This window comes from Eleutherodactylus coqui, chromosome 1 (genome assembly GCF_035609145.1).
Source record: "Eleutherodactylus coqui strain aEleCoq1 chromosome 1, aEleCoq1.hap1, whole genome shotgun sequence".
Classification (NCBI taxonomy): domain Eukaryota; kingdom Metazoa; phylum Chordata; class Amphibia; order Anura; family Eleutherodactylidae; genus Eleutherodactylus; species Eleutherodactylus coqui.
The window spans coordinates 208,790,015-208,804,277 of NC_089837.1; the positions used below are offsets into that span (position 1 = coordinate 208,790,015).

Consider the following 14,263-nt stretch of genomic DNA (forward strand, 5'->3'; position numbering starts at 1 on the left):
GCAGTTTAAGATCCTTGCTAGGAATGGACGCGGGGGGGCTCCCGGTTGTGGCGGTTTTTCTGGGACCCGGTGGGCTCTTTCCACTGTAAAATGAGCGGAGAAGGTGTCGTCGCCCAATAGGGTTTTTAGCAAATTTTCAGTGAATGTTTCTGGGTGGGATCCTTCTGACTTTTCGGGTAGGCCTATTATGCGGAGGTTATTGCGGCGTGACCGGTTTTCCAAGTCGTCCATTTTGGACTGGCAGAATTCTGTGACTCGTGTGGCTTTTTGGACGGCCGCGGAAAGTGGGCGTAGGGAGTCTTCTGTATTGGATATGCGGTCCTCCATCTCCTGCATTCTGCCTCTCATGTTCTGCAGGTCCTGCCGTAGCAGGGAGACATCAGATTTTATTTCTTCTATTTTGTTGGCAAGCGAGGACTTGCAGGTGTTGATTGCGTCTAGGAGTTGTCGCATGGTCGGTTCGGAGGGGTGTCCCGTTTCGTCCTCGGGCTCTCTCATCTGAGCGGGTCGTGCCGCTCTGGGGGTATGCTCAGGGGTCTCAGTACGGACATACTCTTTCAACTTGTCGGCTGCTGACCCGCTTTTAGCCCGGGTGCTCATAGTGAAGGATATTGAGTCGACTGTGAGGAAATGAGGATCTTTGTCTTTTCCCGATTTGTACGATTCTAGTAGCACTTGGAGGGTAAGGGACTTTGTCTTCTCTCCGTCAACTGCAGTATGGTATAAACGGTGCCGGGGACTTTGGCATGCAAGGTAGATTAGTTGGCTGTTCTAGCGAATTGATGCTTTTCTTATGGGGCTTAGATGTTTTTGGCTGTAAGGTCCATATGGGTATACGGTTGCAATTGCTGTTAGAATATATGGATCTTTGTCTTCTCCTGCCTGATGTGGTGTAATATGAGGGATATCAAGACTGTTGTTTGCAGTAGAGGCCGGTGGCGGCTTTAGGGGTTTGGTGCGGTTTTCAGAGTCTTAAATGTTATTAACTGTAGAGCCTTTGAGGATTATATAGTTGTAATGTCTGTTAGAGAGTAGTGGTCCCGCAGCTTGGGCTGCAACTATACAGGATTTATCCGGTTTGGGGTCGTTAGAGAGGTAGGGGACAGCGTTGATCTCGCGTGGCGACACCGCTCATCAAAGCTGGCACTGCTCCGTCCAGGCGCCTCAGGCGCACAATTTGAGTTACAGGGGGTGCCTTTATTGGTCAGGTGGACTGAGATCCGTATAGGGTTTGAGGTGTTAAAGCGGACCTCTCCTCTCCTTCCCTCCAGGGCACCAATGTGTATGTGGCAGTGTGGGCCGCTAGGGTTGAGACGGATTATAACGTCCTGGGCTATTTGCCCGGTTTATCGCTCCGGGGGGGCGATGATGTTGGGTGGATGTGTTGTCCCCCAGCCCCCACAGGTTACTCACGGTTCTGCCGCCGGCTCCGCTGGGCCGGGTCCAGAGGGCCGAATCTTCAGGTGTCCGGCAAGTGTTGACGCAGTGTTGTAGGGCAGCAGGACGGCCGGGTGAGCCGCGGCCTCCCACGCAGTTGTTATGGTGGTTGATGAGGTCCGGATGCTGGGAGGTCGGCCGCGCTCCCCGTCTAAGGGGGGGGGGGGCCCGATCACCCGTCGGCCGCAGAGGGTCCCCGCGCAGTCCGGAGACGGGCGGCCGCAGAGCCCGTGGCTCCGGTCAGGATCCGACAGCAGGAGCCTCCTGCTTGGAGGCGAGAGGGCGGGCTCCTCGGCCGCAGGGAGAGCGGGCACGGCTCGGCTCGTTGCTAGGCGCGGGGCGCCGACAGCAGGCGGCGGAGGACCGGAAGCGGCGGGGTGGTCGGCGCGCCGCGGCCCCCGCTCGGGCTGTATTGCGGCGGTACGGCTCCTGATGTGAGGAGGTGGGTCGCTCGGCTCCGCGGGTCAGGGTCCGGATCGGTGGCTTTCGCCTCGTTAGGATCGCGGGCAGCCGGTGACAGCAGAGGAGGAAGGGAGAGAGATCCGGAGTAGATGCAGCGTTCGGGTAAGTCGCGGGTCCCAGAGGGGGTGAGGGAGGACGGTCCGGTGTGCCAGCAGGGGGTCAGTGAGGTCGGCGACAGGCAGCGGGCGGGAAACACAGCAGCGCGTTGGCGCGGCCTCTCCTTCGTCTCGGCCCGCAGCCTTGTAGCAGGGGTCAGGAGGCTGTAATTGCCCCCAGCTGCGGTCCGATGGTTCTTGCAGGGTCTATGGGTCCATAGGCGATGTTCTGGACATCAAAGGTCCGTAGAGGCCAGGATTTTATGCGGATTTTGACAGTTTCCCCGGGGAGCTCTCCTTACTTGCGACTCTCCATGTTGGTCGCTAGCCACGCCCCCTTATTTTTTTATTTTTATTTTTTTTATTTTCAGTTATTTTTTTTTTCCATTTCACGCGTGTGGAAATCGCACGGACAATGATGCAATGTGATGTGTTTTTCTCACAAAAGCATTAAAAATAGCTGGTTTACAAGTGCAATATCGATCCGAGTTTCTCAAACGGGCATCGCACTTGCCCGTGTAAATACGGCCTGATTCATACAGACTCCAGAACCAGCCAAACCCTTTTAATTGATTTAACCCTTTAAGGACCAGGCTGTTTTGTACCTTAAGGACTGGACACTTTTTAGGGATTTTAACCATGTGGTGGTCTTACTGCCCTATTTTTTTTCCTTTAGCTACCAAAATTATTTTTGCTGCATTTTTTTTCTGTGACATATAGGGTAATTTATTTTTTTTTAAATATCTTTTTCACTGTCTTTTTTTTTTTTTCCATTTTTTTTTTTAGTTTTATTGGGGTTAAAAAGCTGAATAAAAAGATTGTTTTAACATTTCTAGTTATTTTTTTTAAAATTAGTATATTTACGCTAAAATAAAGTACGAGAATAGGTTCCTCATTTTGTTTCGGACATATTGATATATAATATGTATGGTTTTAGATTACAGGGCGCATACGGCGACGGTTTTGGTTGGCGTCGGTTTTAGGTTATTTTCTTTTTTATGTATATATTGTTGTTTACATCTATGTCCCCCATGACGTCATACAAGACCTTTGGGGGACATTCACATGTTTTTTAAATTTTTTTATTTGCTACTTTCCCACTGTAGCTGGGGCAGCCATAGGAGACCCAGTAACAGGCAAAAACGTCCTCTGTACTGATAGGAGTTACACATTGAGCGCTGTGTACTTGTCGAAGGAAAAGGCGGAAAGGGTTAAATACGCCTTCTGCTCCGGGTTATCAGCTGTGACTAACCAATGATAACCCGTTCCTGCCTCTGATTGATTGCAGAGACAGGAGACGTAAAGCCCCGCTGTAATTTTACTATTGACTGGGCTTTAAGCCCAGGACCAGGCACCGTAAATTTACGGTGCCTGGTCCTAAACGGGTTAAAATTATCAAGAAGTGTTGCCATTTTGGATTTCTATCCACATAACATCGCATTTTCTTTTTTCAGTATTAGAACGCAAGATATCCATGAGACAGAGTCGGGAAGAACTTATAAGAAGAGGAGTTCTGAAGGAAATTCCAGACCATGGTGAGATTTGTGCCCACAGCACACTTGCGTTACATGAGGAGCAGTCTGCACTTCTTAAACCCCTTGGTTGGATTAGTGATGTGCATTGTGAGCCCATAACCGACTGCACATCTATTTAAAGGGGTATTCTGTTTTTCCCTTAAATTGTTTTATAGAACATAAAATCATATAGTGGTCTTATATACATGTATTCTGCCCTTAGACCAATGCAGTGGCTGCAGCCTAGGATAGGAGAAGTGGTATGGCCAGATTAGTCCTATGTGATGCATCCATAGGACAACTAAACATGGCGTCAGTCTTGTGACCCCTGTGTTATTGAGGAGCAGCGGCCGCTGGACTGGAGCTATAGTGGAAGGGAAGTAAATGCATGATTGATGGTGTGGGCTTACTGCCTGATCAGCCCGCAACAAACTATTTTTTTTACCGGCCATTAATATGGCCGGTAAAAAATAAATACCAGCACCGATCTTTAGACTTAATCATCGTCCCGGCCAGTGACTTACTGGCCGGGTGGTAACCCTATGCTTCCCGGGTATTGTGCATGGGTCTTATTCTAATACTTTCTGGCACCAAATGGTTGCCGCAGCAGTTGTTCCGCCTGCAAACAGTTGTGTTACTCCATGTACGATGTCAGATAGAGCGGGATAGCAGTAACCATGACGATTATTAGTATTCCACCATTATTCCTATTCACTTAGCTTATGGATGTGTCATGTTTGTTGACTAAACCCATTACATGTAATCTAATCCTGTTATTCACTTAATGCCAGGGGGTTAACACGACACCGTATGTATTCCTGTTCAGATGGTCTTGTAGCGGTAGTTATCAGTTTGGACTCTTTTCTTAACTGGTAGAAATCCATGGTAGATTTCAAAATCTGAATGTGCAGGGAGCGCCGGGGAGTGAGACCTATCAGACAGCGGCGCTCTCTGCGTAGTCATGTTTTGTAAATCTGTCATGGATTTCTGCCAATTTAGAAGGGAATAAAGTCTGATTTATGACTACTACTTCGTGAATAGTGATGTCTATTTATTTGGAAGCCCATGAAATGCCTGTGTGATATTCTGTTTCTAACATGACTTTAGCCAAATAGTGAGAACTTTGACTCTGGCTGTTCGTGGCTACTTGAATGAAGGAGCAGAGAATTCTTCAAGTCTAACAGAAACCTGCTGGCTTCTCCTGCCTCTGGAGCCATATGTACACACATGTTAATATATGTATAACATGGCACATATTAACTGTTTTATAGATTGTGACAGTCCATTAAATATGGGAACTTCAAATGGTCATACCGTGCCAATCAGTGAGCAGACACCAAATGAACAGAAACCCATAACTGGAAATGGAGCAATAGTATCAAAAGCAACGGTGGCAGAAGAAAAGAAAGATGATAAGAAAGGTAAAAAAAAGAATGTTGTGGACATTACTATGATGTATTTGAGCTTTCAGTTGGATCCTTTCACAAACGCTGTAGAACTGTTCTTAAGTGCAGAAATGCCATCCATATCCTAATAAACATGATGAGAAAATATACAAGTTCTAGCTGTGATGCTTAGGACTTACTGAATAGAATATAAATGCTAATATTTGCAAAGGTTTGTTGGAAACCCCACCGCATCCACACACGTCTTAGAAATATACTACCTGTCACAATTGAAGTTAATGGTAGTTTACAGCCCTCCTGACTTGGTGCCACATACCAGCAATATTTCATCATCTGCCTTCTTCAACATCTGTCCTTCTGGCTTTTGTAAACAGGGCAAATTTTACTACTACTAGTCTGTATTGTGAGCTGGTCTACTGGGATGTGCGGAATAAATCCTGGTGATGACAGCCATTTTGCCTTTTAGTGTATAGAGTGGCATGCTAAGTCACTGACAGCTGGTGACGAGGAGGTCCTCAGAACATGCAGCAGATCAGACTTTAAACATTTCAGCTGTGTTAAGACATATCTTACAATGAACACAAAAACATTTGTTACCGTGTTAGTCAGTAGAGCAAAATGTGATTGTTCTCAGTGAGAGAAACAAGTAATTTTGTAGCTATGATACCTTTTTTGATAGCTTATAAAATATATGATGTTATAGCGAGCTTTCAAACCTACTCGTGGTTCTTCCTCAGGCTTATGGAGTAGATCTGAAGAAACATGCATTTATATATACACTAGCTGATATACCCGGCTTCACCCGAGTTAATTTAATACAGGTGTTTACCGTTTTGCATGTAAAGTTTTATGGAGTTATGGTTACCTCAGAGGAACCGAGGAATAAAATATGTATACACATAGAGGAGCGTTAGATTCTCCTCAGACTGCATGTACCGATGTCCCTCTGCAGAATGTGCCACCCCTCCCATTCTCCTCACTTTTTACCTTTAAAGGTAATGCCCCCTTTTATTTAAATTTACCTTCAGACTGGAGGTTGCAGCTTTTTCTTAGTCTTAAAGGCATGCTCCATCCCTGCAGTCTACGGACGCTTCCTCTACAGCCTTTCAGTATATACACAGAGGTCAGTTATATTCTCCTCAGTATATACACATAGAGGTGTAATAGATTATTCTCAGTATACAAATCATTTCCCCAGGCATTATGGTTTCTAAGAAAAGAACTATCTCATGTATTGCATGTTTTCTCAGTTTTTCACGCTTAGAATTGAATATTAAAGTTGCAACCCCTTTACTTTTCCTATTTAGGCCCTAAGGAATGGTTGTACTAAATTTCAAGTTTGTACGACACCGGGAAGTTACATAACATAAGGGTTTTACTTACCTTTGCACGTAGCATTGAATAATCGAGTTGTGACCCCTTTACATTTCCTATTTAGGATCTAAAAAATGCTCCTGCCAAATTTCACGTTTGTACAACAGCGGCAAGTTAGAGAATTAGTGGTGAGTCAGTGAGTGCTTTCGCCTTTATAGATATAGAGATAGATATACATATATGAATATATGAACAGGCATATACACCTGGTGTGATTAATTTGCACTTAAATCAATGATAGAACAGGATGATCTGTGCTTTTTCATCCTGTTATGGCATTGATTTAAAGGGGTTGTCCCGCTGCAGCAAGTGGGTCTATACACTTCTGTATGGCCATATTAATGCACTTTGTAATATAAATTGTGCATTAATTATGAGCCATACAGAAGTTATAAAAAGTTTTTTACTTACCTGCTCCGTTGCTAGCGTCCTCGTCTCCATGGTGCCGACTAATTTTCGCCCTCCGATGGCCAAATTAGCCGCGCTTGCGCAGTCCGGGTCTTCTGCTTTCTTCTATGGAGCCTTTCGTGCAGGATGCCGGCTCCGTGTAGCTCCGCCCCGTCACGTGCCGATTCCAGCCAATCAGGAGGCTGGAATCGGCAATGGACCGCACAGAAGAGCTGCGGTCCACGGAAGAAGAGGATTCCGGCGGCCATCTTCACAGGTAAGTATAGAAGTCACCGGAGCGCGGGGATTAAGGTAAGCGCTCCGGTAAGCTTTCTGTACGTCCCTGCATTGGGGTTGTCTCGCGCCGAACGGGGGGGGGGGGGGGGGGTTGAAAAAAAAAAAAACCCGTTTCGGCGCGGGACAACCCCTTTAAGTTCAAATTAATCACACCAGGTCTATGCCTGTTCTTATGTATATATATAAATGCATGTTTCATAAGATCTCCTCCTGAGGAAGAACCCTGCGTAGGTTTGAAAGCTTGCTATAACATCCTGTATTTTTGTTAGCCTTTAAAAGGTATCATACCTACAAGATTACTTGGTTTCTCTTACTGAGAACAATCACGTTTTACAATGAACATTTATGGCATTTCAGTATGGCTTTAGGGACCACTCACTGATCTGATCCAGAATTGAATTGCTAGATCCTCCATTCCCGGCAATCACATGTTCAGGGGTTTATAGTCACACAGTTGAGTCAGCACTTGGCTGTTCCGATATCTCCCATAGATTTTAATGATGGGTGACTTCGGCCAACTCCCCAACAGAAATGGGGAATTGACATCCCTTTTAAAGGGTCCAGCAGTTGGACCCTCACCATTTATAGAATACAAAATTAATATGTTAAATATGGTACAACCCCTTTGTAGAAAACAGAGGGATGGAGATGTAGAAGAGTAGGTTTACTTCTGCACATGAGAGTACTTCATGAACTTCACATCAAATATGTACATCACAACAAGCCCAGTGATTGCCGTGGCGAGCCACAATAGGGATTAGTTGTTAGAAAGTCTCTCTGACTTCCAATGGGCATCTATTTTAATAAATGTAGAGACTCTTTAAAGGGCCTTTCCACCTTAGAAAGGGATAGTATATCTTAGCAATATGCCATCACTTTGTTATAAGTTATGATGATGCAAGTTGAATGCTAAATGGCAAAACTTGGCTTCATCTCTGTGACAAGGCTAGGCTGAGCAGTGTGGTCAGTGGATCCTCTCCGAAGGTTCAGATGTCGGAGCACCTGCATTACAACTACCAAACAACATTAAAGGCTGGGTTTCCATGCTGCGGTAACTGCATCTGTTGAAACTCCCCCCAACTTGTGGCACCCAATAGCTACATGATCTTGCTGATCACGGGTGGCCAGGGTTTTCGAATGCATGCAGTTTTAATAGCATGGGAACTCTGCCTTAAAAAATAGGAGATGACGATGCAGTTAAGGACCGCCAGCGATTCTGAGAATCAAGGGGCTGCAGTGCCAGTGAATGGGGCTGGTTGTATATCCCTCCACTGCTAGATGTCCAAGAGTGCCACTGTGCAGGAAAAACACAGTGCAAGTTAAAATCTGTGGTGGCACTGAGGAGACAAACTATTTGAGAATACACACTCTCCTCTCCCTGCCACACTGCTTCTCCGCCATCACTTGCTGCCACTCCGGTCTTTTGTTTACTTCAGCAGCAGCTGTCATGTGGTTGTTTACCCATGTAAAAGCTGCAGCGAATAGAAGGATGGGGAGGGATAGCGATCAGCGATCTTCCATAAAAACGTCCTCTGCTCTTCTACATTAGAAGCCCATGGGACCAGTGTATGGGTCTTCCTGCCGAGTGATGTCACCTACCAGATGCCATGGCACTGGACCGCAGAATAGGTGTTCTGGCTCCACAATGAGTATATTGATCTTATGTAGTTTTAGGCACAGGGCGCCCAAAACTAACTCTGAAAACCCCTCTAAGTGTCACAGCACTGCAGGTCCCTTCGTTCTCAGGATTGGTCAGAATGTCAGACGTTGGACTTCCACCAATCCTCAAGTGAGAGCAGATCTTAGCAGTATGCCATCACTATATAAGGTATGAAAAAAACCCTTCAGTCACTAGCTATAGTTTCTGACCATAAATGACCATTCTTGATTCGGCACAGAATGAGGCATAGAAGTGCTACAATTTACAAGAAAGTGAGAAATAAGCTACAACTAGCGACTCAGCCAAGCTAGCATGTAATTTTTCTGAAACATGCTTTCAGTGAAAAAGGTTTTTTTTTACTTTAATCCATATGTTCTGGTCTGCTATCCACCAATTACAGCCTCTTGATGCACATTAGTGCGGATCATGTTTTTCTATTTTTGCAAGTACAGTGGACACTCACGACTGTTTCTTCGTTCTTTGTAAGGAAATGCATACTGATTTCAAATTTCAGCCTTGTATGATTTTTGGAACAAAAACTTTCAATGTTTATAGCATTTCTAGGAAATAAAGACAAATGTTTGGTCTGAATTCATATTTTATATACACCATATTGGCAAAAGCGTGTGGACACCTGTATGAGCTTTTTCGACATCCCATTATAAAACCATGAGGCCGCTTTTTGTGACTTTTCACAAGACTTTAGAGTGTGTCTCTGGGCATTTGTGATCATTCAGCCTAAAGAGTATTTCTATGGTCAGGCACAAATGCTTGATGAGAAAGTCTGACCCATAGTCAATATATCCAAAAGGTGTTCAAGGGGGCAGAAGCCAGGACTCGGTGCAGGACACACAAATGGTCACTTTAATTTAAACAAACTGCATGAATCAATAGCACATACATATGAATATAAGAAACTGTAATTTACCCTATTATTAAAAAAACCCTCTTTCTCCACTTATCGGCACTTCATCTCTTTCCCCCCTGCACTGATCATTCACAGATTTTACTAATAAAATCTACCTTGAGGTGCAGCAGCTCACTAATTTATCAGGTTACATGTTGCCCATAGAGGGAGGGGAAGAAGGAAGTAGCTGCAGCAGAGTGAAGAGAGTCAGAAAAACAGAGATGCTGCTAAAGGCTCTGGTAGGTGGTTTATGTCACCTTGGGGCTGGATTGACAGCTATACCGATCAGTACTACTCTATAATGTCCTCTACGCTGCTGTTTCTGAAGTTGTGTTACAAAGAGCTAGGGTAGCAGGATCTCCTCTTCCCTATGAGTGCAGTGTATGGGAGACACCATAGCACCTAGTCTCCACCCAACATTTCAGGGAAATTGAGAATTGGAGATGGAGCCTGCTGAAGAGAAAACACGTCAAAAAAAATATTTACGTTCTCCTTCAGCAGGCTCATCAGACCATGTATTTATGAACCTTGCTTTGTGCTTAGGGCCATACTTCTGCTGGAACAGGAAAAGTCCTTCCCCAATGTTGCCACAAAGTTGGAAGTATATAATTGGCTAAAATGTTTAGCATGGATCTTCACTAGGTAGAAAGGACTTATCCTAAGCCCTAAAAGACCTCAGATTCTGTTATCATCTTACTACCAAATTGTACTGTTGGCACTATTCATTCTGATAGGTAGTTTGTGAGATCTACTGTTTTTTTTGCGAAGCTGTTGTTACCTCTAGACACTTCCACTATACAATAGTAATACAAACTAGTGCCAGTGTTTCTGATGGCGCAATGTGCCACTTATTAATATGTTGTAGTGAAAGGGATTTGAGTTGGTCGCAGGTTCTAAACCAGCAGAGCCAGGCAGCAGCCATGTGCTTACAGGACCTGTGGTGATGTCACCGGGGCTCTGAGCTCTGCCCCTGATCATGTGACGGTGACATCATCACAAGTCCTGTAATCTCACTGCTGCTGTCAGGCTCTGCATCATTTAGGACTTGTGATGACGTCACATCATGTAATCAGGGGGGAGCTCAGAGCCCCAGTGACTGATGACATGACTGACATCACATGTAACTCACACAGTCACTCATCACTCACAGACAGGTGGTCATTAGTATTTTGACAGTTAACTGGGGCAGTTACAGCCGATTACAAAGTTCGGGACCTAACTTGTAACAAAGGTGGCATCAATGGAAAATCATTTCACTTTTGAATGGAAAATTGGAAAACTTTGCAACTTGGTGTATTTATAGGTTCTGTATCCTCATTTGCACACCCTTTTGCTATGTATGATATTCTTCATAGTAGGACTTTCTGTCAACTTTTCTTCTTTGTAGAAAGGGGCCGTGTGTGTCCAGCAATGCCACCACCTCCTCCTCCACCTCCTCCTAAACCAAAAAAAAATAATGTCCCTCACAAAAATGTAGCCACTGGTGGCAATTATAAGAAAGGTGAGGCAACTACAAAACAGACTGGAGGTGGTACTAATAAGCAGCCCCCAGCCACTCTTCCAAAGCTGACAAACCGAGCAGCCTCCCGCAGCAGCGGTAAGTGTCAGTAGATCTGCTGGGTAAATTGCATGATTGTGCCGTGCATTCCTAGGCATGTGTTCCCAATATCCTTATTGCCTTTTTCCATTTTGTAATGTTGCATGTAACTGCTTTGAATTTCATGATGATGGTTTCACTAAGCAAATCCTACTCATCTAGAAAACCTAGAGAAGACTGTGGGAGCACCGGAGACCAAACCAAAAAGAACAGCCACACCTTCAAAAAGTTCTACTGCTGCTTCTGCTGGGCCAAGCCATAAGAAAGAGGAGTCGGCCAACAAAAAGACAGCCAAAGGCATCTCTAAACAACTGTCTGCTCCTGCACTCAGAACTACAAGTAGAGCTGCCACACAGGAAAGTGGTGAGTGCAAGGACCATAGACACCGAGCCCAGGAGGTGATAATGGAGGTTCAGTCAGCAGATGGGCAAAAGCGAGGGAAATAATAACCGATAAGGAGATGCTAATAGGCTGGGTTCACAGTCTGGTTTTCCTTATTTTAGTTCAATAGATTTTTATTTATTTAGTCGTCTATCAGTGATATACAATAAATGCAATTTAGTGGAACTAGGTATAAAGTAAACAGTGTTGACATACAAGGTATTTGTCTTCATTTTTCAGATTACAATTTCGCTCTTCTTGAGGTATCTTGTTTTAAAGGGGTGGTCTCGCGAAACCAAGTGGGGTTATACACTTCCGTATGGCCATATTAATGCACTTTGTAATATACATCGTGCATTAAATATGAGCCATACAGAAGTTATTCCACTTACCTGCTCCGTTGCTAGCGTCCTCGTCTCCATGGTTCCGTCTAAATTCGCCGGCAGCTTGCTTTTTTAGACGCGCTTGCGCAGTCCGGTCTTCTCCATTCAGCACGAGCCGCTTCAGTGTGCTCCCCGCTACAGCTCTTCTGCGCATGCGCAGACGAGCTGTCACTGCTCGGGAGCGCGCTGCAGCGGCCATTCTGTACCTTCCTCTGTTAGAGGAAGGTGCAGAAACTGGAGCTGCCCAGCGGAGAAGCCCAGCCCAGCCCAGCCCAGCCGCCCCGAGAAGCGTCCCAGGTAAGTGATTTGTGGGGGGGGGGCTGCCGCTGCGCCGGGGGAACTAGCGCTGCGCCGGGGGGGGGGGGGGGGGGCTGTCGCTGCGCCGGGGGGGGCTGCCGATGTGATGGGGGAACTAGCGCTAGGCCGGGGGGGGCTGTCGCTGCGCCGGGGGGGGCTGCCGATGTGATGGGGGAACTAGCGCTAGGCCGGGGGGGGCTGTCGCTGCGCCGGGGGGGCTGCCGATGTGATGGGGGAACTAGCGCTAGGCCGGGGGGGGGGCTGTCGCTGCGCCGGGGGGGGCTGCCGATGTGATGGGGGAACTAGCGCTAGGCCGGGGGGGGGGCTGTCGCTGCGCCGGGGGGGCTGCCGATGTGATGGGGGAACTAGCGCTAGGCCGGGGGGGGCTGTCGCTGCGCCGGGGGGGCTGCCGATGTGATGGGGGAACTAGCGCTAGGCCGGGGGGGCTGTCGCTGGGGGGGGGGGGGGGCTGCGCCGGTTACCTTCTGCCTGGCGGTGGGTGACTGGTCGGCGGCTGCGGGGCGTCCGGTCGGCGGCTGCTTGGCGTCCGGTTGCCATGGAGACACAGCTGGCAGCGTCTCGGGAGCTCGCACGTCGGGCTGCAGCGAGCGACGGGGAAAGAGCCGGCGGCCATCTTGGGGAAACTTTTATAAGTTGCTGAAACGCTGGAACGGTAAGTAGAAACCAGCTAGGAAAGTAATTTACAGGGGTAATTAGTAATGTATGTTTAATTAGGGGGACTGGGCAAAAAAAAAAAATCACTGCTTCCTCGAGACATCTCCTTTAACTGTAAAAACACTTTTATGTAACTCTTATAACGTTTATCAATAGCATACTAATTACTTAAACATAGGTAAGTATGTTGATCTGAAAAAGAACAAAAAAGGAAAGAACCCAGAGTGGGCTATGTTTTAGAACAGGTTTCCAGTTGATTGCTGTTGGTAACTTTCTCAAACTTTTTGTTAACACTTATTATTATAACTAAACCTTAGAGGGTTGTTTGTGCCTCAGATGCATTCTGGATGCCGGGAGTTCTCACCCACTCCTGTAGCATGGGTCTTGTAGGTTTTCTTTATTTTAAACACTTGGCAAAACCTGTATCTTAAAAAATACATGCCGTAATTACCCCGACCGTTTTTACTATGCATTTCAGCTGTAAGCCAGTGATTATTAACCCTCCAACAGTCATGGTAAAATTGGAAAAACACTCCAGAAATGTCACTTTTTTCTCTCTTTTAATTGTAGATTTTGAATGTCTCATGTAAACGTATTTGATGTAGAACTCAGTCCCCCTAAGTGCATTTTTAACCCCTTAGTGACATAACTAATTTTAGTCTTGAGAGCCAGTAAATCGTATCCCCTTTTGTGTTCCAGAGGTCATAACTTTTTTTTCCCCCCCCCCTTAAATGTAGCTGTATGGTAATTTTTTTATTTTGCAGGTCGAGACCTAGTTTTTATAGGAACCAGTTTTGGGTACATAGAACATGTTGCGTAACGTTTTTATAAATATATATATATATTTTTTTTGCTGGGGGCAATGGAAACAAACCATTTCACTAGAGATTGATAATTTTTTTTACAGTGTTCACCATTTGGTATAAATATCATGTTACCCTTATTTTATGAGGCATTACGATTAGGATGATGCCAAAGTTTTATAAAACTTTTCTTATAACGTTTTAGCACTTTTGCGCAATATAAACTTTTTTTTTTTTTAGCTTTTACTTTGTGTGGCACCACATTCCAAGACCACAGCATTTTTTATCTTTGTCGACACAGCTGTATTAGGCCTGCTTTTTGTGGGACAACTTGTTTTTTTGGTACCATTTTGAGGTATATATGATTTTTCTAATTAATTTTTTATTCCTGTTTAGGGGAAGTGAGATTATTAGAAAATGTTATGAAATCTTCCATGCTTAATAAATCATGTAACATACTATAGTACAGATTGCTATAGATGTGACAATATAGTATGAGTTGTTATAGATGTGGAAATAAAAATTATATATAGGGGCTTTTATTTTTCTTTTTTGCTCATTTTAGCCTATTTGTATAAAAAAAATGTA

At 45.3% G+C, this 14,263-nt stretch overlaps 2 protein-coding genes across 5 annotated transcripts in view; one reads left to right on the plus strand and one right to left on the minus strand.

Moving 5' to 3' along the window:
• The window catches only part of ADAT2 (adenosine deaminase tRNA specific 2), a 628,714-nt gene that overhangs the window by 255,048 nt on the left and 359,403 nt on the right, over window positions 1–14,263 (minus strand). The window lies entirely within an intron of this gene.
• The window catches only part of PHACTR2 (phosphatase and actin regulator 2), a 210,492-nt gene that overhangs the window by 155,364 nt on the left and 40,865 nt on the right, over window positions 1–14,263 (plus strand). For 3 of the 4 annotated variants that reach the window (XM_066605467.1, XM_066605469.1, XM_066605468.1), the window contains exons 3-6: window positions 3,449–3,529; window positions 4,780–4,929; window positions 10,927–11,136; window positions 11,299–11,499. In XM_066605467.1, the coding sequence (XP_066461564.1) occupies window positions 3,449–3,529; window positions 4,780–4,929; window positions 10,927–11,136; window positions 11,299–11,499 (642 nt within the window). The remainder of the gene's footprint in view (window positions 1–3,448; window positions 3,530–4,779; window positions 4,930–10,926; window positions 11,137–11,298; window positions 11,500–14,263) is intronic. The other variant, XM_066605470.1, reaches the window with a different exon arrangement.